At 38.0% G+C, this 25,202-nt stretch overlaps 1 protein-coding gene across 2 annotated transcripts; it reads right to left on the bottom strand.

The window, feature by feature from the left end:
* Positions 1–1,553: 1,553 nt before the first annotated feature.
* Positions 1,554–25,202, bottom strand: IVNS1ABP (influenza virus NS1A binding protein). Of its 2 annotated transcripts, XM_002809693.3 has the most exons (16): positions 23,918–24,010; positions 22,050–23,613; positions 16,208–16,435; positions 14,501–14,629; positions 14,119–14,288; positions 13,916–13,991; positions 12,613–12,786; positions 12,180–12,305; positions 10,700–10,807; positions 6,592–6,721; positions 6,133–6,357; positions 5,603–5,724; positions 5,383–5,509; positions 5,165–5,296; positions 4,874–5,047; positions 1,554–3,453 (listed from the first exon to the last, which is right to left on the bottom strand). In XM_002809693.3, the coding sequence occupies exons 4-16, from the start codon at positions 14,609–14,611 to the stop codon at positions 3,200–3,202; spliced, it is 1,929 nt and encodes a 642-aa protein (XP_002809739.2). In that variant the 5' UTR covers positions 14,612–14,629; positions 16,208–16,435; positions 22,050–23,613; positions 23,918–24,010; the 3' UTR covers positions 1,554–3,199. The 2 variants fall into 2 exon arrangements, with proteins under 2 accessions (XP_002809739.2, XP_063572842.1); XM_063716772.1 differs by having other exon boundaries at positions 22,050–25,202.

Raw genomic sequence — 25,202 nt, 5'->3', positions numbered from 1 at the left:
GGTGTATGCCATTTTGGTTTTAATTTACATTTTCTTAATGATTGATTTAATGATAGTATCTTTCTGTGTTCTTATGGCATCAACTTCTTTTGCAGTGTCTTCAAATATTTTACACATTTAAAAATCGTTTTAACAGATCTCATCTTATTACCTTGCTGGACATTTCATTTCATCTCAGTAGTTTCATTACTCCAAGTTAGGTCTTTCTGTGTGCCTTTTTTTCTGGCTAAAATTATGTTACTCCCTTTGGTCATCCTGAGCAAATGTGTGGCCTCTATTCAGATATATGCCTCTGTTAAAGGCATTCCACACAGATCCAGCATAATGATTGAGTTTTGCTTCTCACCTTTGTTTAATCCCCAATAAGGTGTGGAGCTGATAATAAAGTTCATTATTTTATTGGCCAAGATTATTGATGCTCATAGGTTGAAGAACCCATGACATTCACATGAGTTTGTATGTTCCTGTTTATAAACTCTACTTGTTCAAAGTGTCATTAATACTATTGAGAAACTGGCAGTTTTATTATGAAGGATATCTGCAATTCATAGCAATTACTCCTTTTTAACCTAGAGACACTGATTTAACTTAATAAAACCTGTTTACGGGACGAAATTTGTAGCTCAGTCTTACCAAGGATTTAAGGATTCATATATGAGTTTTTTTTTTCTCCTTTACACCTAGTTAATTAACCTTGTATCTATCTTATGTCTCACTTGCTGACTCTTCAGATCTTTTTTTTTGGGAACAAAAAGCAGCTGCGTGTAAATTACGACAGCATCTGAGTTTTCCATGAGTCATATTCACTTTTCTGAAGGCAAGTCTGCAGTTACAGAAATGTCCTACTGGGGCTCCTCCTTTGCCTCCTTCAATTTTAAGAATTCTGAGGTCAGGAGAGGTAATAGGGTACACACCTAATTTGTTTGTTAATTAAGCAAGGATTCTAACGATATATCACATACCCAAATCCTGGATTTTCCCTAAAATATGATTATTATATTGGGAATTTGAAAACATGTTGAGCAGTGGTAAAGTACATGACACACTAGAAGCCAAAAATCAGAACCCTACCTTTAAAGTTCATAATAAAAGATCCACTCCTAAGTACAACCAATAATATTTGGTTTAGATATTTTATAGCTTTTCTACCTTTTTAGGAAATTTAGAGTGTTTTATTAAATTGACCAGAAGTGCGGTATTATCAATATTATTTTGAAACTATTCAAAAATTCCTACTGGTTAAAAAGCTTTTTTTTTTTTTAATTGTGCTGAGGCTATGCCATTTTCTCCCTCTCTGAAGAAAGTATGTACCTTTTAGATACGGATTAACAGTAACAAATGGCCACTGAGCACTGCTTTTTCTTTTTTTCCTTTATGGAAACTTCTCATGTTCATGAAGACTAGCTACAACAGCTTCTTAAAAAAGATACTTTTTGGCCACCAAACTACCTCTTTGGCATCCAAGGTAATGCAGGAAAACTTTGACCCAAAGTATTCCCATATATTATTTGCATTAAGCATGTCACTTATGAAATGAGAAGTGATCTCAAGGATTTTAGTGCTGAATCCTCAACTAAAATTTTATTTCCTTGTGCTGAATAGAACACATACAGATCCATATTAAAAACAGTCATCATATTAGGCAAATTCAATCTGTCAATGTAGTTTTAGTCCAGAACCAAACCAGTGATAGTTAGGAATTACAGAGTTACCAACCAAACTGATTTCCTTTCCTGGTGGTTCTTTGTGTAACAGATGAGAAATAAAGTGGCAGACTACCAGTGAACATTTGGAGAAAATACCTAATTATTTTCTTCCTAACCCAAGTTAGCCACTGAATAGTCATCTCAGAATAGTCATCTCATCCCAGTTGGCCCATTAGGTTCCTGTGTGCTTCATCTTCTGTGAGAAAAAAAAACCTTATATCATTCCTTATTTCAGATATAAGATACCAGGTGAGTTATTTTCCACAAATTTCTTAAGCTCATTACTGGAAAAAAAAATTTCTTAAAACTTTTAGTAATGAATGAGTGTACAAGCAGCAATTGGATATTAATCCCATGGTGCAAGGATTTCCTACAAAGTACCTTTAATGTGTTTGCATCAGCAGCAAGCATTAGGACATGCTATTTTGGCATCGTAAGTTAGGTGTGTAGCACTACACATTAGACACCAAGTCATCCCAACCAATATTTATCCATATGAACAGATAAACTGAACAAAAACATAGTTCTGATAAAACCTGCATTCACAACCTAATGTAGTTTAAAGTAATTTTTTTCACAATTGAGGGCTGCTATTTAGGACTGTTTTGTTAATAATAAAAACAGGAATTATATAGGAGATAAAACACCATTTTTTACTGCTATATAATGTCTTGCTATATAAAACATACCCTCAACAAGTCAAAATATTTAAAACCAGTGTTTCAAATACCAAAAATCACAGCTATGTTACTGTTCAGTAACTCCACTCAAATAAATGTTAGTACTGCATTCTTGAAGGAAAAAAACTGCAGCCAAGGCAAGAGCTCTGAAGTTTGCACTCAGAGTTTAAAAGACAGATCCCTACTCTGCAAACTTGAAGACTGCTACTCTGCTTCAATAACTCCAACCTGCCACATTTTACTTCAATTGGTAAAGCACTCTGCTGAGAATATAAAAAGTTATAAAAAGGCAATCATAAAAGATTAAATATTGGTAGGCATGTAAGCTTCCTTTTAATAAAAACAAAAATAGTCAATGTCATCTATTTAAATAAGTATCCTTTGTTATAGAGTGTTCCAGTTATTGAAAAAGGGCCCTTAAAAAACCCAACTGTCTACATCTTTAAACCCTACCCCTTTTACCCCATAATACACATTTGAGGGAAGAGTCATTTAATGTGCAAATTGGCAAAACAAATGTGGAGGAGAGGGGACTTCTTGAAATGATGTGCCCAATCAATTCTTGGTTTATTCTTTTCCAAAAAGTAAAATAACCAAAGTCTTAAAAGTACACAAAACAGACCTTCATCTTTGCATTCCTTTCCAAATAAACACAAAAAGTATGTACAGCATGTTTAATAATATGCAATATGCAAAAGCTTTGTGTTGCTGTATGCAACATCTATACCCACCCACCCTCTTTATTCACAAGTGTACCTCTACTAACCATAATTACATCACTAAGCCTGTTAGTTTGAGAGGGTCTTAAATTTGTTAAAACTGGAAAATCTTTGTATAGGGGCTCCATTCATTTGACTCAAGGTTATAGACTTCCACCGTATTCAGAAATTCATTGCCATCGAATCCTCCCACTGCATAAATGGTGTTCCCTACAGTTGCAATCCCAGCATTGCTCCTTGGTGAAGTCATATTTCCCATCATCTTCCATTCATTTCTAGTTGGATCATACATTTCCACACAACTGATGGCATGAGAACCATCAAAGCCACCACATACAAACAGTTTTCCTAAAAGAGAAATGAGATGGGGTAAATCCAGAGACTAAAATATAATAAGGTAAAACTCCCCTAAATCTGTCTTTTGCTTAAAAATCAGTGGTTTTTAAAATAGAAATGCCTGTTCATTTTGTCAAAAAGAATTTATTAAATGCCTACTAATATGACAAATACTCTCTAAGAGCTGGGAATCAAATCAATAAAAAAACCATTCCCACGTGGAACTTAGGCAACTTAAAAGGGGGAGGGAGAGGAAGCAGTAGCAGCATCTAAGCACAATTTTCACCAACTCTGTGGTAGTTACTATTATTATTTCAGAGAAGAAGCAGCAGGAAGAAGCTGGACAATTATCCTACAGATGCAGCTACTAAGTAGCAAACCAGAATAGTTCCGTGCACTGGACTTTATATCAGCCCAATGTACAGAATTAAGACTCAGAAGAGATTATAAGAAAGCAGAAAAATATTTTAGGGCTTTCCAACTGTATAAAATGATTTTGGGGCCAGGTGCGGTGGCTCATACCTATAATCCCAATACTATGGGAGCCTGAGGTGGGAGGACTGCATGAGCCCAGGGGTTCGAGACCAGCCTGGGCAACACAGTAAGACCATGTCTCAATTAAAAAAATAGAATGATTGTGGTACAGAAATTTCTTCTGGAAACAGAGTTATGATTATTTTCAAATAGATAAAATGTTAGCAATAAATACTCTGTAGCTTAGAAAAAATTTTATTACTGATTCTCAAATTCATTGTTTTTTCATTTGACCATCACTTAACCAGCTTGCATTCTATGTTATCTGTAAAGCACGCTGACAAGGCTGTAGGCCAACAGGCTGTGTCTACACTTAAGCCTTCACCAGTTGAGCCATAAGCCTGCTAAGGTTCAGCCTGGTACCAAAAACAATGCTAACTTTTAAATTATGATTATATAATTAGACATTAAAAGTCAATAAAATGGAGGTGGAAAGAAAGCTATGTCTACATTTAAAAAGTTTAATACTTTGGGAACTTGTTAAAATAGTCTAAAGGATATATTTCCAATTAGGTATGGAGTAGACAGTTGGAAAAGACTAGGGATTTGCATTTGTTCTGCAGATCAGATTCTTTAAATTCTGGCTGTAAAGAAGGGGAAACTCAAAATTCAAGATGATGCATTATGGATGTTTTATAGAAGAAAATGACTTGGAAATTCACTCAGTGCACCCATCAAAAGACTGGCGAATTAAGTTATATATCAAGTATTATAAGTCTTTGATTAGAAAATACATTTCTAAAGGACAAATCACCCTAATCTCCATTGCATCAAAAGAGATGACTGCTTCTGAATTCTTAACTGTACAACTATAGTCATCACTGGCCTTTTCTCTCAGAGTTTTAGAACAAAGTCTTGCCACTATCTACTCTTCACCTCTCCAAATCCCAACACTCACCATTAAGAACAGCCACTCCAGCTCCTCGCCTAGCCACATTCATGGGTGCAATTAAAGTCCAGGTATTATTTTCAAGATTGTATCGTTCTACTGTGTTCAGACAATTCCAAGATTCTGCACCTCCGATTATGTACAAATAACCACCAAGCTCACAGACCGCAGACTGGTGTCTCCCTATAAGAAAAGTCAAGTCAAGATTATTGCTACATCTCCCAGACTCTAAGTGTATATACTACACATACTGTTGATTTTGAAGGTCTTTTTAAAAAAAAGGAAAAAAAATCAACTTACGAATGTTAAGAGGAGCACAACTTGTCCACAACTTTGTTACAGGATCAAATACATCACAATTTTTCAGTCCTTTTTGACCATATGGATCAGAGCCTCCAACGATGTATAATTTTCCATTCAGAGCACACACTCCTATGTAAGTATAAAATAAAGTTACATATCGATAATTTAATTATCATATTTAAATACTGGATATCTCAGGAGAAAACGATTATTACCTGCATTACAACGGTTAGTTCTCAATTCTGGAACAGGAATCCAGTCATCTATGTTTGAGTCATACATCTCTCCACAACTCAGGTCATCTGAGTGGCCATTCGATCCACCTACCACATAGAGCTGGCCCTATGCCAAAAGTGAGAGATGAGAATTTCTAACATCCTGAAGTTACGAGGAAAAAGCTAAATAGGGGTTGCTCCTGCAATATAATGCGCTTACCATGAGTACAGCCATTTGAAATCGGGCTCTTGGTGTTCTCATGGGAGCAAGAAAGGACCAGTGATCTGTATGTGGATCATAGCATTCGACTGTTCGAAGACATTCCTCTCTGTTATAGCCACCTGGTAAAAAATAAAACCATAAAGATTTATGTTTAAAATATTAAACTGGACCACGGTTTCCAGTCCTGTAAGTTTAAGAAATCTGCACAATAAGTATTAAAACTTTTTAAGGATGCCTTAGTTGATCTTTTAACTAAGTGCTTGTAATAGCTGAAAAATAACATTATCAGTATAAGTAAACTGCTTAGTCTCGGCTTGAATATTAGAAAAATTTAGCCACGACATAATTTTTTTTAAAAATTAGACACAGACATTGAACTGAAGGTTAGCCATATTCAATAGTATTGTTATTTCCCTGTCTTATTGGATTGCCGCGAAAGATGGCATATTAAACCCTCTCTTTGAAAGTTTGCATGTCACAAAAATGCCCATCTATGTGCTTAGCCAGTTGAATGCTTCTGTTCTTACCTGCAGCTATGAGTTTGCCATTCATCTCTGCTGTTCCCAGACCAGATCGTGCGTACTGCATAGGAGACATGGGCTTTTCGATTAGCTCATCTTGTTGCATCTCAAAGCTTAAACTCTTACTTAGTTTTGGAGTACTTGTTGGTGAGCTCTGTGGGCTGTTTCTCCCATGAAGAAAAATGACACAGAATATACCATCCAGCACAGCCAGGCACAAGTAAGTGTTATCTGTAAGCACAAGAGTTCCATGTTTAAGATGTAATTATTACTTTTGGTTTGTGTATATGATCCTGAATTGGACTTCAGTCTCCACATCCCAGACTGGAACAATCTGCTCTCGTTTTCCAAATTTAATTGCTTCTGAGTTTTTTCCTCGAGTAGTCAATTTAAGAGGTATTAAATTGGCAACACTCCTTAAAAATAGGTAAGCTGAAAACAATCTGGCAAGTGTCATATACTTACTTGAAGTCTTTTCTGAAGCAACGATTTTCCACTCATGCTTAGGGCTTTGTACTGTAGCATTTGGAGAAGAGAGACATCCAGTTGAACTGCTACTTATCTGCTTATGGCCATTCTCACGTGGTGGCTTTTTCTGCAAAATCAAAAGGTAGCTACAGAAACCTAGCCAAAGACCACATCTGATGTACCTTTGTTCCTGAGCTATTCCACAACACTGAGTATCCTTCACCTATATATGACATTTATAGGACACTAACTTTAACTCAAGCCAACACTTTCCAAATGACACAAATTACTGGCATACTTCCATCTCCACTCAATGATGAGACAACTACACCTACACAATTAGCCTAGGTAAGAAAAAGCTCAATTTTAACAATTTGAAAAACATGTTGCAAATCAAGACCTCAGCAGAAGAAAAAACCAATCTATAATTACTTTTATATTAAGTATAGAATCTTCTAAAAGAATGTTATAAATTTAAAATAGTATGAATTAACAGAGAATACATTTAACCCACTGTTTTCATGAAATTGTCAAACCTAACTAAATCATATGTACAGGTATCCTTCATACAATGCCAACAAAACGTAAGCAGATATAGATTCATCCAGTTTCTCTGAAAGTACTTGATAGGAAAAAAGTGGCAATTACAAGAAACACTTAAAGAATATTTCTTTAGGATTAACTTATAGGTATTATAGAGTGGTTTTCTAGACAAAATTACATCAAAAAACAAGAAAATAGTAATCAGAAATGAAACATTACTAAAAACAACCAAATATTCACAAAAGTAGAATATACAGGAACACTAAAGAGGGCGAAATGAACAAAGCTCCCAATTTCCAAATGATTGTAAGAGAACTACTTTACATATGTGTTCTCATGTATGAGTTTTCCTTGATGGCTTTCTTCCAATTACTTTAGCCTTTGCCACTTCCAAAGGATATGATCATATGGAATTGGGAAGAGTAAAGGCTACTCTGAGAGGAACTGCCAAATGAACAGGTAGCACCTTCAGCACCTGGCCTAGTTTGCTCATCCCACTTGTGCTGGTCCAGATGGCCAGAAAACATGGATAGGTAAAATTTCTAATGGAAATTTCTGTTGCTAGTGGAAGCAAAAAGCCATATAACAAGTAATTGAGAAAAAAATTTTGCTAGCTACTTGAAGCTATAAGAAAAAGCTATATCAAAAGTTAGGCCTGAGTGTGGTTACAACATATGTAGGCTATTTTGAGAAAAGGCAGGGAATGTATCATTATCAATGGTTATCATTAAATTCCACTTAGATGTTTACTATGTACCTAGGTATTACTAGGTACTTTATTTACATCATCTCTTTTAGTCCAGTGAGGGTGATATTATCTACCCATTTTATAGATAAAAATATTGAAACTCAAGAAGATATGCATTGCTCAAGGCAATACAACTAAAATAAAGATTAGGAATTATGAAGATAAACCCCACCCTTTTTATACTATGACAAGTTATGTCATAGTATAAAACAGATTTACACTATGACAGGCTGTTTTCCACTGTTACTAAAGTTGTGAATGCATCTGTTCATATCACTTTTATACTATGAATATTAAGAATAAAAAATAAGGTTAGACTTATCTAACCTTACCTATTATTATGAATTACAAGGTACATAAAACCTCATCCCAACCTATGGGAAGAAGGGATCCAAATATCACAAATGGATGATGCTTACATTGAGGCTGTATTGAGGTAAAAAAACTGTTCTAATGTACAAACTATAATTAAGAGAAAATGACTGTGAAAGAGAAAGGCCAAAAGCAATGCCTAATAACAAGCCTAATATAGAAATGCTGGTTAAATCCTTTATATGTAAAGAATATATCCCTAAACCTTATTTTACATGACCTCCCAGAGAACTTGACAGTGTACAGTTTAGTCCTCCTTCAAACTTTCTTCTCCTACCTTAGGTAGCTTTTACAACACAATTCTTATTGTCCTCTAACTTTTCTAACCGTCTTTCTAAGGCTTCTTCTCAACCTCCTTTTTCTATTCCTGAAGTCTAACATGTGTCCCTCTCATCCTTTTCATGATCTCTATTCATGGCATCACATTCTAATGAGTCACACATGTCAGAATCCCACTTATTCTCAAATTCTTCCTTTTCCCTAATCTTGCTAAGCAATCACTAAGGCCTGCTAAGTCAACCTTTGTAAATATAAATGTCTATTTATAGACATAAATAAAAAATCCATCCTATCTCCTTCATGCCCCTAGATTAAGCCCTCATCATTTTTTTAAAACCTGAACTACTGCTGGCAATAGTCTATAAACTGGGCTCAAACTTTTATTGATTTTCTGTGTCTGGTTATAAAAATAGGAAGGGTCCAAGGCAACAATTTTAGAAAATAAAACCAGAAATCAGTTGGGATATCCCAGCCCAAAGACTGCCACCTAATAGACTGTTCCCCAGTTTTTCACTATTACTGAAGTTGTGAATGCAAAACTTTCATATCACTGTATTCTTACCTAAGGCTTCCCACTGCCTATAGGATAAAGTATTGGCCCCATTCAGGGAGCATTTACCTACTTTCCCAGTCTTATGACCTGCAATTCCAAGAGTATCATCCTTGCAGATACTCTTTGCTATCTAACACCTCTCCCTTTATCTGCTATGCAGACTCCTCTAAATCCTAACACTGCTCAAAAGTTACCTCGTGTGAAATATCCCTGGCTTCTCTCCTGTCTCATTGTGTCCTCTCCTTTAGGCCTTTCGTGGCTACCTCTTATAAGCCTGTATTGTTTTGCCCACTCTTAGAAGGTCCTACAAGCAGAAACTGTCTCTTACACATTTTTGTGTTGCCATATCGAACTTATGGCCTGCCACTTATTGGGCACTCAACCTCTGCATGTTGAAAACATACTTTTAAAATGTTAACTCAAAATGTTTAGAGTTAAGGGGGAAAATATCCTCAATATATTCAAAATGCACAAACATAGGTTCTCAACTAATTCAAATTCCAAAACTTTTAGAAAATAAAGATATTCACTCACTGTTGCCACAGGACACCAGAGAGAGCTAACACCTGATAATTTGTAACCATATAGGCTACTACTAAGTCTACCACTTACCCTCTGATTTTTAAAGAAAAGCATTCCTTAGTCTGGGTTGAGTTGACTGCTTTATAGCTTGTCCCCAAAAAACATAATTTGAGCTAAAGGCCAAATAAAAATATATACTATATGACCATTTATATAAATTTTTTCAAGCATAGCCAAACTAATTTAATGTGTCAGAAGGTAGGATAATGGTTTCCTTTGGGATCACTATTGGGAGGAGGCAAGAGAAAGGCTGCCAGGATGCTAGAAACCTCTTCTTGACTTGGGTAGTGTTTACACTGGTAGGTTCACTATGTGGTAATTATGACTTGTGTACTTTTCTGTATTTGTCCATAAACTTAAAAAATTTATACCTGAGAAGTTTGTTCTCTAGTAATTGTTGATAATGTGTCTGAATAATTATGTGTTTACTCATACGGGAAAAATGAAATTGGATTTTATAAAAGGCAAAGTAACTCAATCAGCACAGTGGAACTCTACTATATTTTAATTCATTTTGGTTAAAGAAACATCTAGATCAGGTTTTAACATATGATCCACCACTTTTAAACTTATTACATTGTATAGTCCATCTTAACTATACCATTTCTAATTTCCAGTAAGACAGCTCAGTAGTTAAGGTAACATCCAAAATTTCTTTCATAGCCATCAACAATTTAAGTCCCCCTGCCCCTTTTTTAAAAAAACTATCAGTCATGCCTGACACAAACAACTGCTTTTCATAATCTTCCCAAATAATTTCTATATTGTTCCATCTTATTGGCCTTTACTATTTGTAATTCCTGCTTTATGAGAAAAAAATTTCAATAGGGTTTCCTAATTTGTTAATATCTTTTCATGTGGCAAAATTACTAACTCTAAGATATGCTTGTTTTCTCCCAAAAATGTTTCTGTCCAGTTATACCAATGAAATTGGTCCACTTTCCTTTATTAAAGGAAAATTTAAGTATGCTATCAAATTCTCTAGTCAAATTTTAACCTGAGGTTACCTCAGACTGTGCAATGTGTACCTGCACAAACTGAATGTGGTCATCATCACTGCCAAACACCTCAGCCTGTCCATCTAGTAGGTTCCCATCAAGCAGCTTGTGATCAGCTGAGTAGTACAAGGTTTGAACCTGCAAAACAGCAACAGAACACCCATGTGGCTACGGTCACCATGGCTACTCCACTAGTATGCAGATTACACAAACGCCTCAAGGTAACCTCCAGTGTGCTTCTTGAGCTTCTTGACATATTACTCTGGCAGGATCCGGAGGTAAAGAAAAATACATGTCATGGTGGTAAAAATTAAAAAAAACAAAAACAAAAAACCAAAATCAAATACAAAATCTTCCAATACTGGCTGAAGAGTCGTTGGCTTGATTGGCTTGAAAGAAATCTTCATTTTTTTCATAGCTTATATCATACAACAGTAAGAAAAAAAGCACTAGTACAATATATACTCTTAAAGAATATACATATTTACAATAAAATACTGAATATAGTTTACACCTTTGCAGATAAGTGGTCTGGTTTGCATAAACATATTTCCTTCCTGTAAGCAATGTCAAGAAAAACAAAGAAAAAACAAATGCAAAAATTCAAGCAAGCTGTAGAGTCATCTCCATTGAGACAGATGCAAATACATAGCAAATGCATCTGACTTTCAAGTGGGAATCATAGAATTTAAAGATAATCTGTTAGCCCTTTTAGAATATAATGATGACAGTGTTTCTGCAGGCCTAACAGATTTGGTAAGCCCTCATAAAGGAACTCTGAAAGGTTTAAGTGGAGAGAGAAACTCAAGGTTACTCCACTGCTCCACCTGCGTGTTTTCAATTCCCACCATTTCTCCATCAATTTTATCTTGTGTATTTTTTTTAAAAGTAGCCCAAGTTAAGTGAGTGACTATATGTATGAACAACACCATTGAAAAACACACAGCTTTAAAGACAAGAATCCTGTAAAGGAGTAAACACCATTAAATCATCATCGTTCTCTGCCCACAGCGGATTTTTCTTAGGAGAACTGGGGCAGGACTGCTGCTTCTTTACGTGTCAATACACTTGAGGTTTCTTCTTGTTTCTTCAGTCTTGGGTATCCTAGTTTTGTTAATAAACCTATGGGGAGATAAATCAATGGGGAGGAACAACCATTAGAAGCTTTTACCTACTTGTCAAATTTAAAGCAAAAACCTGTGAAGAAAAATTAAGAATCTACAGAAAATTTCAGTACCACTTCCCATTTCTAAAGCAAATTACATGCTACTTTAAAGAAAGTTAACAGCACATAATAAGCAAAGAAATAAAAAAAGAAAAGCAGAAGACCAAACTGAACAGTTCATTCAGCTCACCTGGACACCCCCCCTGTTTCTCAGCTTAGGGGTACCTATAGCAAAATTTAAATTCTTTAGGGTCATGGTTATAAAATAAAAGTGAAAGGGAATCCTTCATGTTATAGCAAAATAATTTTTAAAAATGGTTGAATCCCATTTACTTTAAAACTAACCTCTTCCATCAGCTCTTCCAGACTGTCTCCATTCTCCCAGATGCTACGCTGCACCCAGTTGATTACCTTTGTATACAATTTGCCATTGCTGGGCAAGCAAACATTATCTTCAAGCATTACCTCCAACTAGAATTGGGAAAAACAATGACATGGATCAGTGTTGGGCTCCTAGTTCTCAGCTTAATTCTCAATTTCATAATAAAGTTGTCACAGATGCACAATTCATTCCATACATTTACTCTAATTTTTAAGGAACCAGTAATCAAAAACAAAGTAAACAAACTGGTAGGGAGAAACCCATTACGCTGCTAAGAATAACAATATAATTTCAATGTATTATTTCATAATGATTACTCACTTGCTTGAAACACAGACCAAGATTCCATGCCTGGAACTAGATAGTATACATCCGTTTATAGACTTTACTCCTTACCTTTAGCCTTGGAAGCTTAAGAAACTCCTCCTCTTCCGAAATTTGTAACAAATGCTCCTGAATATAAGCATCAACCTTATTCAACAAACGGGAGTCTCCCATACAACTTGCAAAATTTCGGTAAGAGATGCAGCTGGTAACATCCATTCTAGATAGTAAATAATCACCACAAACCTTGGAAAAGAAATATATGAGTGCCAACACTTACATATCTTTTATTCAACAAATATTTAATGTTCAGTGTGGTAAACACTATGTGAAGATACAAAGAATCAAAAATCACTGTCTTAATACAACAAATGTAATAGTGGTAATAACACATATACAAATGATAAACATCAAATTATGCCATACAGATATGTAAGTTTTAGTTTAAGGAGAGGTGCAACAAATTGAAATGCTATGTAAGTTCACATAAGTATTTTCAAGTAGAATTTGGTAAGGCTTCATGACACGCAGTATCTGAACTGGGCTCTACAGGAGAGATGATGTTGATGTTGAATGCAGACAGAAGTAGAGAAGATGCTGCAAACAATTGAATTTGGTTGGAGAAAAGATAACTAGGAAATAGTTTTGGAAAGACAGCAACTATATAAGGGAAAATCTAGAATACTAAATGCAGGGATATGTGCTGTAAATCAAGGAAGGATTTTTGAACAAAGGAGTGGTATTAGAAGAAGGGCTAGCAAATCAAACTTTTTCTTAAAGGGCCAGATAGTAAAAGCATTTTAGGCTTGTAGGCCATTCTGTTTGTCACAACTGCTCAATTCCGTCACTGTAGCTGGAAAGCAGCCTAGACCATATGTAAATGAACACACATGGCTGTGTTCGAATAAAACTTTATAAAAATAGGCAGCTGGCCAGTAGGTCTTAAGTTTACTGACCCCCATGCATTAGGGGATTAAATGCGTTTTCCAAAAGTACTTTTTACTGGCATTAAATTCTAGAAGGAATACTTTTAGAGAGCACAGGAAGTTTAGGAGAACACAGAATTGAGGACATAAGTTATGTGATTAACTCTTAAGAAAAACATTAATTTTAATTCATGCTATCAAAGGCTGACATAGCCACCCTACCAGAGAAGACTGCTGAAAGGGTAAGACTTTAGCCCAAATTATCTGAGAAGTGTGATCTTGCTACATTATTATAGCCAAACAGTTAAAATAACATATTGACTACTCTGAGGGAAAAAAGGGACATGTTCAAGTCCTTGAAACTAACAAGATGTTTTATGACAAATTCAGCATTGCGATCACACAAAATAAGACTCCATAAATGATTTTATTTACTTCTGATACTCTACCTGCTTTACTCGATCCATCTTCAGCTTTTTTGCTGCAGAATAAACATCTTTTACCAATTCCTTATCTGCTTTCAACCTGTTTAAAAAAAAAGTTATTTATGATACCAAAGCCTTAAAACACACTTAATTTAAATATATGTAGCAAGACTTGGAATTTTCTGAAGATATTCCCTAATTATATGGTTTACTTCAAATGTACTTACTGAGCAGTGTAGGCATAATTCAACAAGACTTCAACAGCTTCTGGATTGAGATCATCAAATTTAACATGAGAAATTCCATGAGGATCACTATCACTATTAAAGATTTCAAATAAATAGGGACTGCAGCAAGCTAGCACTGCTCTGTGTGCTAACATTTCATGGCCACAGACCTGAAATTATGAAGAATTATAATTATAAGTATTGTGGATTATGTGCTTCTCTAGCTAATTACTATATCAGATTCCTTTATCTTACATTTCTCAGTATTCTTTTAAAAAATCATTTCATTAAATGCCTATGAAAAAGAAAATAAGCAAATCTAAGAACTTATGGCTTTTAGTAATAAAAAAATTCTATAAATTTTGAATTAAGTTTTAAATACCTGAAGTCGAACATCACAGAACTGGCCACTTTTCCTCAGGGCATTTAATTTGGCAACAGAAGACTCAATAAAATTTTCATCCTCAAACATCAAATATCCATTGGGAATCATTTTTCCTTATAAATTTGGCTAGATGATGAAAAGAAAGCTGAGTTATTTTACTTGCAACTGATGGTTTTAAAAATATAATGCTGAAGAGTAATACAGTCTCTTTATTCTCAAATTCCATCCTATAAACAACACATAAAAATTTCATCACACAAAAACTTAGCTGAAACAACACCTGTGTTGAATGGTCCAAGTCTTTGTTCCCTAATACTTTGGTCATAAGACTTTTAAAGGATTCAAACAGTAGTAGCTATCTCAACAATTTTGGCTGGGTTCCCATGCCTATTAAGCAAATTCATTCTGAAGGGAAGGAAATGAAACTCCATCCTGCCCAAACCCATATAACAAGTAACCTAAAAGCCTGAAAGGGTGAAATAGCCAGTACATATAGGTTTCCTTGGATTTGGGCTCCTGTCATTCCTTTACCCACAAATGAGAAAAACTGTTATTTATCCTAATCCTAGCCTTTTTCAATTGCCTGAAAGGGCCCCCAATTTGCTTCTAGTCTTCAAAATTATATATAATCAAGATTTATATGCAGAAAATTGCCTAATTTCTTCCTCCCTTGCCTAATACACAAACTTAAAAAGTCTGATTAGTCTTGTCACTGTATCTACGAAATGATTTTTATAAATGTTTTGAAACATATATAGTGATTTAAAAAGATGAACTTATATTCTGTTCCTTTCTTTCATATATTCTAAATCACTTATTTCATCAGATTACATAAATATAAATGGGAACTTAAAACTTTTTTGCATTTTACCATTACTTATAAACAACTGACTAATGACTACACAAAATGCATAATTAAAAACAGTGATAGGCCGGGCGCTATGGCTTACACCTGTAATCCCAGCACTTTGGGAGGCCAAGACAGGTGGATCATTTGAGGTCAGGAGTTCAAGACCAGCCTGGCCAACATGGTGAAACCCTATCTCTACTAAAAATACAAAATTTAGCCAGGTGTGGTGGCGGGCGCCTGTAATCCCAGCTACTTGTGGGGGCTGAGGCAGGAGAATCGCTTGGGAGGCAAAGGTTGCAGTCAGCCAAGATTGTGCCACTGTACTCCAGCCTGGGCAACAGAGAGACTCCATCTTAAAAAATAAAATAAAATAAAGAACAGTAATAGGGAGGCCAAGGCAAGAAGACTGCTTGAGGCCAGGAGTTTGAGACCAGTCTGGGAAACATAGTGAAATCCTGTCTCTACAAAAAATGTAAAAATTAGGCAGTCATGGTGGTGGCGCACACCTGTAGTCCCAGTTACTAGGAAGGCTGAGGCAGGAGAAGCACTTGAGCCCAGGAGTTCCAGGCTGCAATGAGCTATGATCCCACCACTGCACTCCAGCCTGGGCAACAGAGTGAGACCTTATCTCTTTAAGGAAAAAAAAAGGCAGTAAGAAATTTTAATTTGAAGTAACTGATTTACTTAAAGTCAAAATATAGAAAAGAAAAATACGAAAATGTCTTTTATACTCAAATGATTACTGACTTCTCTGCCTTTAAAAAAAGAGTATGAAAGGTTTACTGTACTCGACATACCGTCTTCAGAAAAACAATGTGTCTTAATACTGGACTAGGCAGAGAACATTCACTTACCTACTCTGTTGGTGGCAAATGTATTTCTGGGAACTCTTAAGTAATCCAAGGACAAAGGAGTGTTAAAAGGTGCACTTCGTCAGGGTATGAAGACAGGTGGTTGAAATGAAGGCAGGTGTGTCTTAAGCTCTAATGGTGATTCCAAGACTATCAGGCTTGAAAATGATGTAATCAAGTCCTTAAAAGCTATAGACACGAATTTCTTCTGTGATAATGATGCATCATAATCTATAACAATGATAGATTTAAGTTAGATATTCAGAATGATCAAAGACTGTCATTGATCTAGGTAGAGCAGATCATGTAAAACAAGTCCTGATCTTCAAGAGATTTGAGATAAATGGCAAAAATAGTCCCATTACATAAAAAAAGAACACAAATGCAATTCCACATAAACATTTTTCATTTAACTTGCAACAACCCAAGTGATTAAAAAAAAAAGTCCTTTCCCAAAGGGCAGGGGCTAATGACCTATGTTTATGAGAGGTATAAAAGCACAAGACTACAAAACAAATGTCAATACTGTTTAATTCTAATATTCTTTACTATTAATTTCCAACTAATATGCAAACATACGATCTGTTTTGAGCCAGCAAGCAACCTTAGGCATTATTCCCAAGCATATATACTATGTTACTGTTCCTCAAAATGAACTCTGCACTTCCCAGACTCTGTTAACTTTGTTCAAGTTCTTCTCTCTACCTGGAAGGCCCTTAACCCAACCTCTGCCAGAGGACATCTTACAGCCATAGAGCCTCTGCCAAATGCTCCCAGTTGGGAAGCAGTTTCTCCTCATCCTCCACATTTAGAACCCTATCTGAGAGGTATTTATGATCTTCCAGCTGGTCTATTTCATGCTGTATTTATATATACTTGTTTATCTTCCTTGACTCATGGGCAAACCTTCTGTCTTGTTCATCTTTTGTATCCATCCCATCTCCTCTCTACCAGGACTAGCCTAAAAACTTGAACATAAAGATGAGTAATTTGTTGGAATAAACTAAACAGAAGGGAAAATACTGATGCCTGTGCTTTGTATGATCATTCTCATACACAGTAATAAACTACCAATGGAATCATTCTGGTTGAAACCTAATCTTCAAGGTAATCAGTCCTCCTACCTATTCTCCCTCCCTTGTTTTCACATCATCAACTACTAGTGTCAAATTCAGATGGAACTTATTTTTTAATCACCTGAACTGCTATTACACCACTATTAATTCTGGAAACCAGAACTAAGGAATAACTTACCTGAAATATGTGCAAATATATTCATTTTTATGGATATCTTAAGATTATCTGCCTTATACATCAATACAACAATTCTAAATCTAACAATTACATCAAAGTGAATAATCACTTACCACAGGACTCCACTGCAGGCTGGTCCAGTTCTAATTCAACAAACCTACTATGTTTAGTTCAACATGCGTCCTAACAGGTTTCTCTGTAACAGGTTTCATTTCAAGGAAACCCAATAATGCCAATTCGGGTTGGGATTGTTGTGAATGCTTACCCTTGCATCAAAACTATATCACAGCATTAGGTAATATTAATTTCCTCTGCTCTACCTTTTATCTAGGTTAATTTGGCTTTTCTCTAAGAAACTAGTTCTAACAAATGTTTTCCAAATATACATAATTCTTTGTATACAGAGAGAACACAGTATCCTAAAGAAACCTTCAAACACTTTCAGCCAAGAGCCGGCTCAAACTAAGAAAATTTTCATATATATACGATTTATACTGGCATGGTCAACTCACAGGCATAGTTGGCAACCCCTAACTTCAGTTTCATAAGCTGCTCTTAAAATAAGAGTAAGAGGAAGGAGTCCCCATGCAAATTGTTATATTAAAATGCATCCTCTGAAAAGCCAAAAACATTATAATATGAAGGTACTATTTTAAATTTGACCAGTTTTATTCATTTTTTACTTGTAAACTTGATCTAACAAAAAATAAAAATGGTATCCACTTACTATATTTGACAAGTTGAATGTTCTACCTAAAATTTATTTTGGAAAAAAATGGTTAAAATTACTGCAGCCCTTGGAGAAAACACTGGAGAATTTTGGGGGCAATTTGCACTAGACAAATTTGTACAATATTATTATGAGTTTTGCAGTAAAATGAATCCTGTATTTAGTGCTTGATTTTTATTTATTTTTTACTCTAATTCCATGACAGTACCTGATTTTTAGTACATCAAGGTCATAATATGAACCTCATCTCTTTAATATCTACTGATCAGAGTACAAAGCGACTTGATTTTAAAAGCCAGCCCAAATCTAGATAACATTTAAGTTAATGCAAACTTATTTTATTCAATTATTGTCCTCATACACTATATACCTACTTCCCGCCCACCTCAAGTTTGGAGGGGATCAGATCAATTCCTGTCTGTAAAACCATGTTTTTGAAAGTTCCTATTTACTTTCATTAAAATGAGCTAGGGCAAATCAAGAGTTTTAAACTACTCCCCAAATTGACAGGAGATCTTATTTGGTCTATAAAACTCAAGCACGATAACTAGTGGAATTAAAAAATGGGGAAAATTGTTTTCTTTGAAAATCCAAACCAAAAGTCCAGACATCCCAGAGTCATATAAGAATATAAAACATAGAATTGTTTGGTATTTAAAATACACTTTCAACTAAATCTACACCTAAGTCACTATTCTTACACATTTAAAATTAAAACTAGGATCAAATACAATATATTGAGATAAATTCAGCATACTTCTATGGCCACTGCAAGGGATACCGAAGACTCATAAATGAGTAATTAAACTGCTTTAATAACACCCAGAAGTTCACAGCCCGGAAAGATTAGTTTAAGTGAAATACAATTCAACAGGTCTTATCAAAGAGTTGTTAAAAAGGTAGGCACAATATGGCCTCTGCTACAATTTTTCTCTGGCCTTCAGTAAGACCAAGATAAAACAAAAGGCAATCGTTTGAGGGCAGTCACCTCCCACCAAGTAGCCATCAACTGCATTTTTAAAGGAAAGACTTTATAATACAAAGTAAATCAACAGATCTTTTTAAAACCAGAAGTTACAGCTTTCCAATGTAACCTCTAAAACCACCATCACCATCCATGTATATGAAAACTCACTGAACTCATTCATTCCATCCATGCTCATAGTTTTGTAATTCTTTCACTACAACACAAACATATGTAGCACCAAACATATGGAAGGCACAAACTGAAATGGAATGCTCATATCATAACACAATAGAAGTTAACTCAGTTCTCTAGCCTTGAACACTTCACAGGCCAGTCAGAAAGATAAAACAAGCTGTGAAATAGCTTGAGCAGAAAGGAAAAAAGGTATGATAGCAAATATATTCCAGAAACCGCAGCTATTTCAGTTTCAATAGATTATAGATTTGCAGGATGCATATAGTAATAGTGGGCGAGGAAGTAAGAGAACCTAATTCCAAGGTTTAAACAATGCTAAGCATGGAAAGTAGGTGAAGGATTTAAACAAGGAAGCATAGGGCATCCTAGAAGAAATGTGGGGGATGGTCTAGAGGAATGAGTAAAGCATGGAAACAGGGCAGTTAAGATTCTGTACACCCATGCTCCTTTAAGGCAGTGAGGACTTAAGATATTTTATCTTAGATATGTGGCACCCTTATTAACATCAATTATCAAAATTAAGATATGTGGCATCCTTATTAAAAATTACCAAAAAGCATAACACAAAGTCGTTTATAGTTTGCTACATGGAGAAGGGAAGGAAGGAAGAATTTGGTTTGAGACGTTCTAAATGCTGAGGTATCTGCATGTTAATAACAAAAATATAATAGTATGATGTTAAGTATAGGTTCAGAAACATTTACAAGATATACAACTTGTAGTTTACAAGTATGTATTTTCTGTTGTTTTAACAAAAACCCAGAAATCAATCTCTTACTCACAATACTTCAATTTACACACACACTAGCACATGCACATAACATGGTGGGAAGACCCCCAACCTTTAATAATTCCTACTTGCAGGATTTGACTATACAATCGCACTGCTAAAAAGTGGATGAAATGACTTACTTAGAGTTACTTCATCTTAATATCAATTATTAAGATACTTCCTTAACAGGAAAACATTTATATTTAAAAACGTATTTGCAAAACTACATTTAATTACCATCTAACAAATCCTTCAAGCAAGAAAAACAAAATCCCACCTTCCAAAAGCAAGTAGCCAAAAAGACACTAATTTAAAACTAAGACTAAAACCTGAAATGTTTCGTCTTGGGGGGAAAGTTAGAAAATCAACTACAAATTAAGACAATGGTTATAGAAATTAGTATCTATTAGTTAACTAGAGATTTCATCTATTAGGAAAACACAGAGGAAAACCATTCCAGGGCTCTCTTTGGTCAGTGGCTCAAGTTCCGTTTACCTCTGGCTACCAAATTATAAACTTGATAAGTAGCCTGCCAGCTGGCATTAAATGACACTAGTCTCAATCCAATTCTAAAGTCCATGTTTACCTCACTTCCAGACTTAACAAATACAACTACTCTTTCAGTATCTTTAAGACAGAAGTGTCAGCAGGCCTTAGCCTAAAAGTAATCATCAGTATTTTGTTTTTCCTAAATCAATCACTGGTGCTAGAATTATTCAAAGAAAGCATGGCCTGTGGCAGTCTAGTCCATGCTGTACTTATGCATCTGTTAAGAGTGGTACTAGGCTTCCAGAGTTGTCATCTATTAGTAGACAGAAGATCACGAGACACTCAACGAATAGCTTGACGCCAAGGTGTTCTAACGCTCCATCACTGCAACAGACATTAAGAAACAAAAATGCGCCCTTTTGGACATCTGATTTCTCCTCGAAATGTCAGCTGTCTCAAACCAATAGATATGTCCACTACGTATTGGGGGGAAAAGTAAATGTAGTTCTCAAGTAGTGGTTCAAGTTACCCTAGGTTCAACCCTCAGCCTGATACCTTCCTATTATCAAGAGCTTATAATCAGAGACACTTAACCAAAAGCGTGGAGGGACGGAAAAAGAGCAAATCTTGCCACTGATTTCTTTCATAAAAAAGAAAAAGCGTCCCAGGCCTTCCTCCTCGCGCAGCCAGGCCGGCGCCCACTCCGCAGGCTGCGAGGCGAGGCCCCCAGCGCCCGCACACCCCCGCCCGGGATTGGCCAGCCCCGCAGTCACTCAGTACCGACACGTCAGGGCAACCGCTCCCTCCCTCCTCCCGCCCCCTTCTCCCCGCGCTTGGCAAGAAAAGCGGGCAACGTGGAGCGGGAACAAAGGACCCCGCGGCCCACGGCAATCGGGGACTCCGTGCCACCCTACTCCAGGCCCGGGGCTGGCTGCCCGCCCACACGAGCCGAGTCCCAGGAGCTCTTCCAGAAGAGAATCCCAAACCCCAGGCAAACCCAAGGCGAGGCGTCCGTTCCTGACAGCAAGAACGGGGAGTCCCGCGCCCTCCTTCCGGCGGGTCATCCCCGCCCCGCGGCGCCCTAACCCAGGCCCCCCAAAACCCTTCGAACAAAAAACTCTTGTTCCTCCCAGCCTGCCTCACCCGCGCCAGTGTAGCAAAGGGGCTCGAGCCTCCGCGCTCTCCGAGGCGACCAGCGCCCGCTCTCGGCCGCCAACGCAACTTGGCAACCATGGCAGCGCTGGAGCGCGGGCCCAGCGCGGCGCGGGCTTCACGTCCCAGAGGGCGGCGGCGGCGGCCGCTTGGGGCTGCCTACCCTGATGAGGACACCGCTTCCGCGCCTCCCACCCTCTTCCCATCCGCCGGCGCCATCCCCTCTTCTCGGATTCTAGCCGCGCCCTCTCCCTCATCTGTCGTTCGTAGAACCAGCGCGTATTACCTGGTTCATCTCTGAAGAGATGGAAACATTCATCTCTAGAGCTTCGATGGGAAGCAGGAGGAAGCGGGCGGGAATCGGCCCAACGGAAAGCGCCAGAAGGCGGCGGAAGAGGGGAGCGGTCAAGTAGAAGGACGAGGGGCCAGTCCGTGGAGACTGAGATGAGCGGGGAGCGCCACCGAGAACTCGCGGGAACTCGCTCGCTCGCCGACACAGCCGCGCCGAAGCAGCAGGCGGAGAAACTGCGCCCAGTAGCTCTGAGCGACCGACCTCCACGCGCGACCGGGAGACACTGCCTCCGCCGCCGCCGACCGCTCGCGCCGCACCCCCTCGCACGTCACCACGTGCGCTGCCGCCGCCGACACCTCCCAGCCAGCTTCCGTCTCGAATCCATCTGCAAATCACAGGCGAGCCCCATAAAGATCCCACTCTAAGCCCCGCCCCGCCCGCGGCCCCGCCCACATCCCGCGCCGCCCTCCTCCCTGGTCTACTGGGGTTCCTTCCTTCTCAGTGTAACTAGGTCAGCGCAAGGTGATCCTGAGGAGATAGGCGGCGCTCGGGGGGCGCCCTCCTTCCTCATCGCGCCTTTGTCCCTCCCTCCGTTCCTTGCCCCGCACCCTCACTTTCGCCCTGTGCGTTGCCTGTCCCGGAACTGGTTCCCTCCAGCCGCCCTCACCTGTTCTGACTTCCCCTCGAGGCACAATAGCCTGCGAGATCAGACGTGGGAGATTAGATTGCTCGGCGTCAGACCTACTTCTAGGCAACCCCCCCTAGACTGGAGCTGCTCACCGTGGACATTAGGATCTAGTTGGGCATGAGTCCTTAACTTAAGGGTCGGGGGGGAAGTGGCGTGTGCGGAGAGGAGGCGTGGAGAGTGTGAGGAAGAAGAGAGGCACTCTGAGAGGAAGTCGAACAACTAACCCCTCATTTGGCCTGGTTTGGGTGAGAAGATTGAGTCACTTGGGGAAAAAAATATTGGAGAGAAGGTATAATACTATCAGTGGTGCCACAAACACCAGTTTACTTCCACTTTTCACCACCCGGGTCTGTTTTGTCTGCGTGCAGCTGTCCTCGTGTTGGAGACGCTGAGTCAGTTCTCTACTGGTCTTGCCGTCTTCCGGAAAAAGAAAACATACCTGAGAAGTGGTAGTTCCTATCCTAACCTCTTGGGGCCCTTTAGACCAGGTGCCAAACTTCATTATCCACCCCACCACCTTGCCCAGGAGGGAGATCTGTGAAAGCGAAACGTGATTTAACCTGGGATCTGGCAGCAACTTCGTGGACTCTGAAGGGCACGCGGGAAAGGTGTTTTGATTGAAGGTGAGGGATTTAGTGAGGTAAAATTATATCCAAATTAGAGTTTGGTAAAGGCTTCCAGGTTAATGTCCTGTTAACGCTTATCCTGATTTGTGGAGGACACTTAAGCTGTCTAGGCCTAACCTTGCGTTTGATCACTCACCTTAATTTGTAGACATTCTAGGAGCTCTTTGTCAATGCTTCTTACCATTTTTATCATTAACTATTTATGCTTATGGAAGCAGGAAAAATAAATTGTGGGAGACTTCATCTGCAATAGAAGGTTTACAACTTTTTTTCTAAAATCTTGAGGCAAGGAGACTTATTCCCCCGCCCCGTTTTTTCTCACAGATTTCTTGTATGTCTCTCTCGGCCCGCCCGCTCCCCCCACCCCGCCCCCGGACAATTCAATTGTAGGAGGAAACAAGAACTAAGGTGTCTATTCGTGTGATTTTTTATATCTTTCTTAAGGAGAAAAAGACTGACATTTGACACTGTGCTCTTGTTTTGTCTTGCTGATAATAACTGACAGCAATGTTTACTTTTCTTACAAATGAAACTATCAGGGTACGTACCTTTTAAGCTCTTTCAATACAATGGATTTCATCCTTCCAGTGGGAGAGTATGAATTGCCCACTCTGGGTAGGCACATGACTGCGTGGTCTGTTGGACACATGGTCACACTTGCTATACTCTAAATAGTGTCTTTGTGACCTGAAACAGTCAACACTTTTCTTAAAGCTACAGTGTGCCCACACTCATTGTATTTTTGCTTTGTATGGAATTTCAAATTTACTTATTACCTTCTCTATGAATAATGGCATAACTTATGCATTCCATTTATGCCTTTCAGGGAAACTGATGGTTAATTTCAGCCTCTTAAAGTAACACATTATGTTGTAAGATTTTCCTCTTAATATAGCAGTCCCCCTTATCCTTGGTTTCACTTTCCAAGATTTTGTCAACCATGGCCCAAAAATATTACATCACTACTCTTGCATTTGGGGGGTATTATTATATAAAATGATAGTTATATGAACACAAGCACTGTCACACTGCAACAGTCTGACAACCCAGACAGCAACTGGCTAATGGCAATCTGGGCAGGGACAGAGCAGACTGTGCTCCTCAGAATGGTGCACAATTTAAAACTTATGAATCGTTTATTTCTGGAATTTGCTATTTATGTCACAGTACTTATGTCATTCACCTCACTTCATCTCATCATGTAGGTATTTTATCATCTCACATCACAAGAAGGAGAAGGGTGAGTTCAGTACACTAAGATGCTTTGAGAGGGAGACCATACATAACTTTTATTACAGTACACTCTTAAAATTGTTCTATTTTATTTTATTATTATTATTTTTTGAGACAGAGCTTCTTGTCTCCCAGCCAGGGCTATAATGGCACAATCTCAGTTCACTGCAACCTCCGCCTCCAGGTTTCAAGCGATTCTTCTGCCTCAGCCTCCCGAGTAGCTGGGATTACAGGTGCCCGCCACCACGCCTGGCTAATTTTTGTATTTTTAGTAGAGGTAGGGTTTCGCCCTGTTGGCCAGGCTGGTCTCGAACTCCTGACCCCAGGTGATCTGCCCACCTCGGCCTCCCGAAGTGCTGGGATTACAAGCATGAGCCACGGCGCCCAGCCTGTTCTATTTTATTATTATTGTTGTTAATATCTTACTGTGCCTAATTTATAAGTGAAACTTTATCATAGGTATGTATGTATAGGAAAAAACATAGTGCATTTAGAGTTCGATACTATCTGAGGTTTCAGGCATCCACTGAGTGTCTTGGAACATATCTACCAGGCATAAGGGGGTGGGGGTGACTACTAAGGTAAGATTTATTTGGAGAG

The sequence above is a fragment of the Pongo abelii genome, chromosome 1, assembly GCF_028885655.2.
Source record: "Pongo abelii isolate AG06213 chromosome 1, NHGRI_mPonAbe1-v2.0_pri, whole genome shotgun sequence".
Lineage (NCBI taxonomy): Eukaryota > Metazoa > Chordata > Mammalia > Primates > Hominidae > Pongo > Pongo abelii.
Note: the sequence above shows the minus strand (reverse complement) of the source record. Positions and strands in the feature narration are given on the sequence as shown.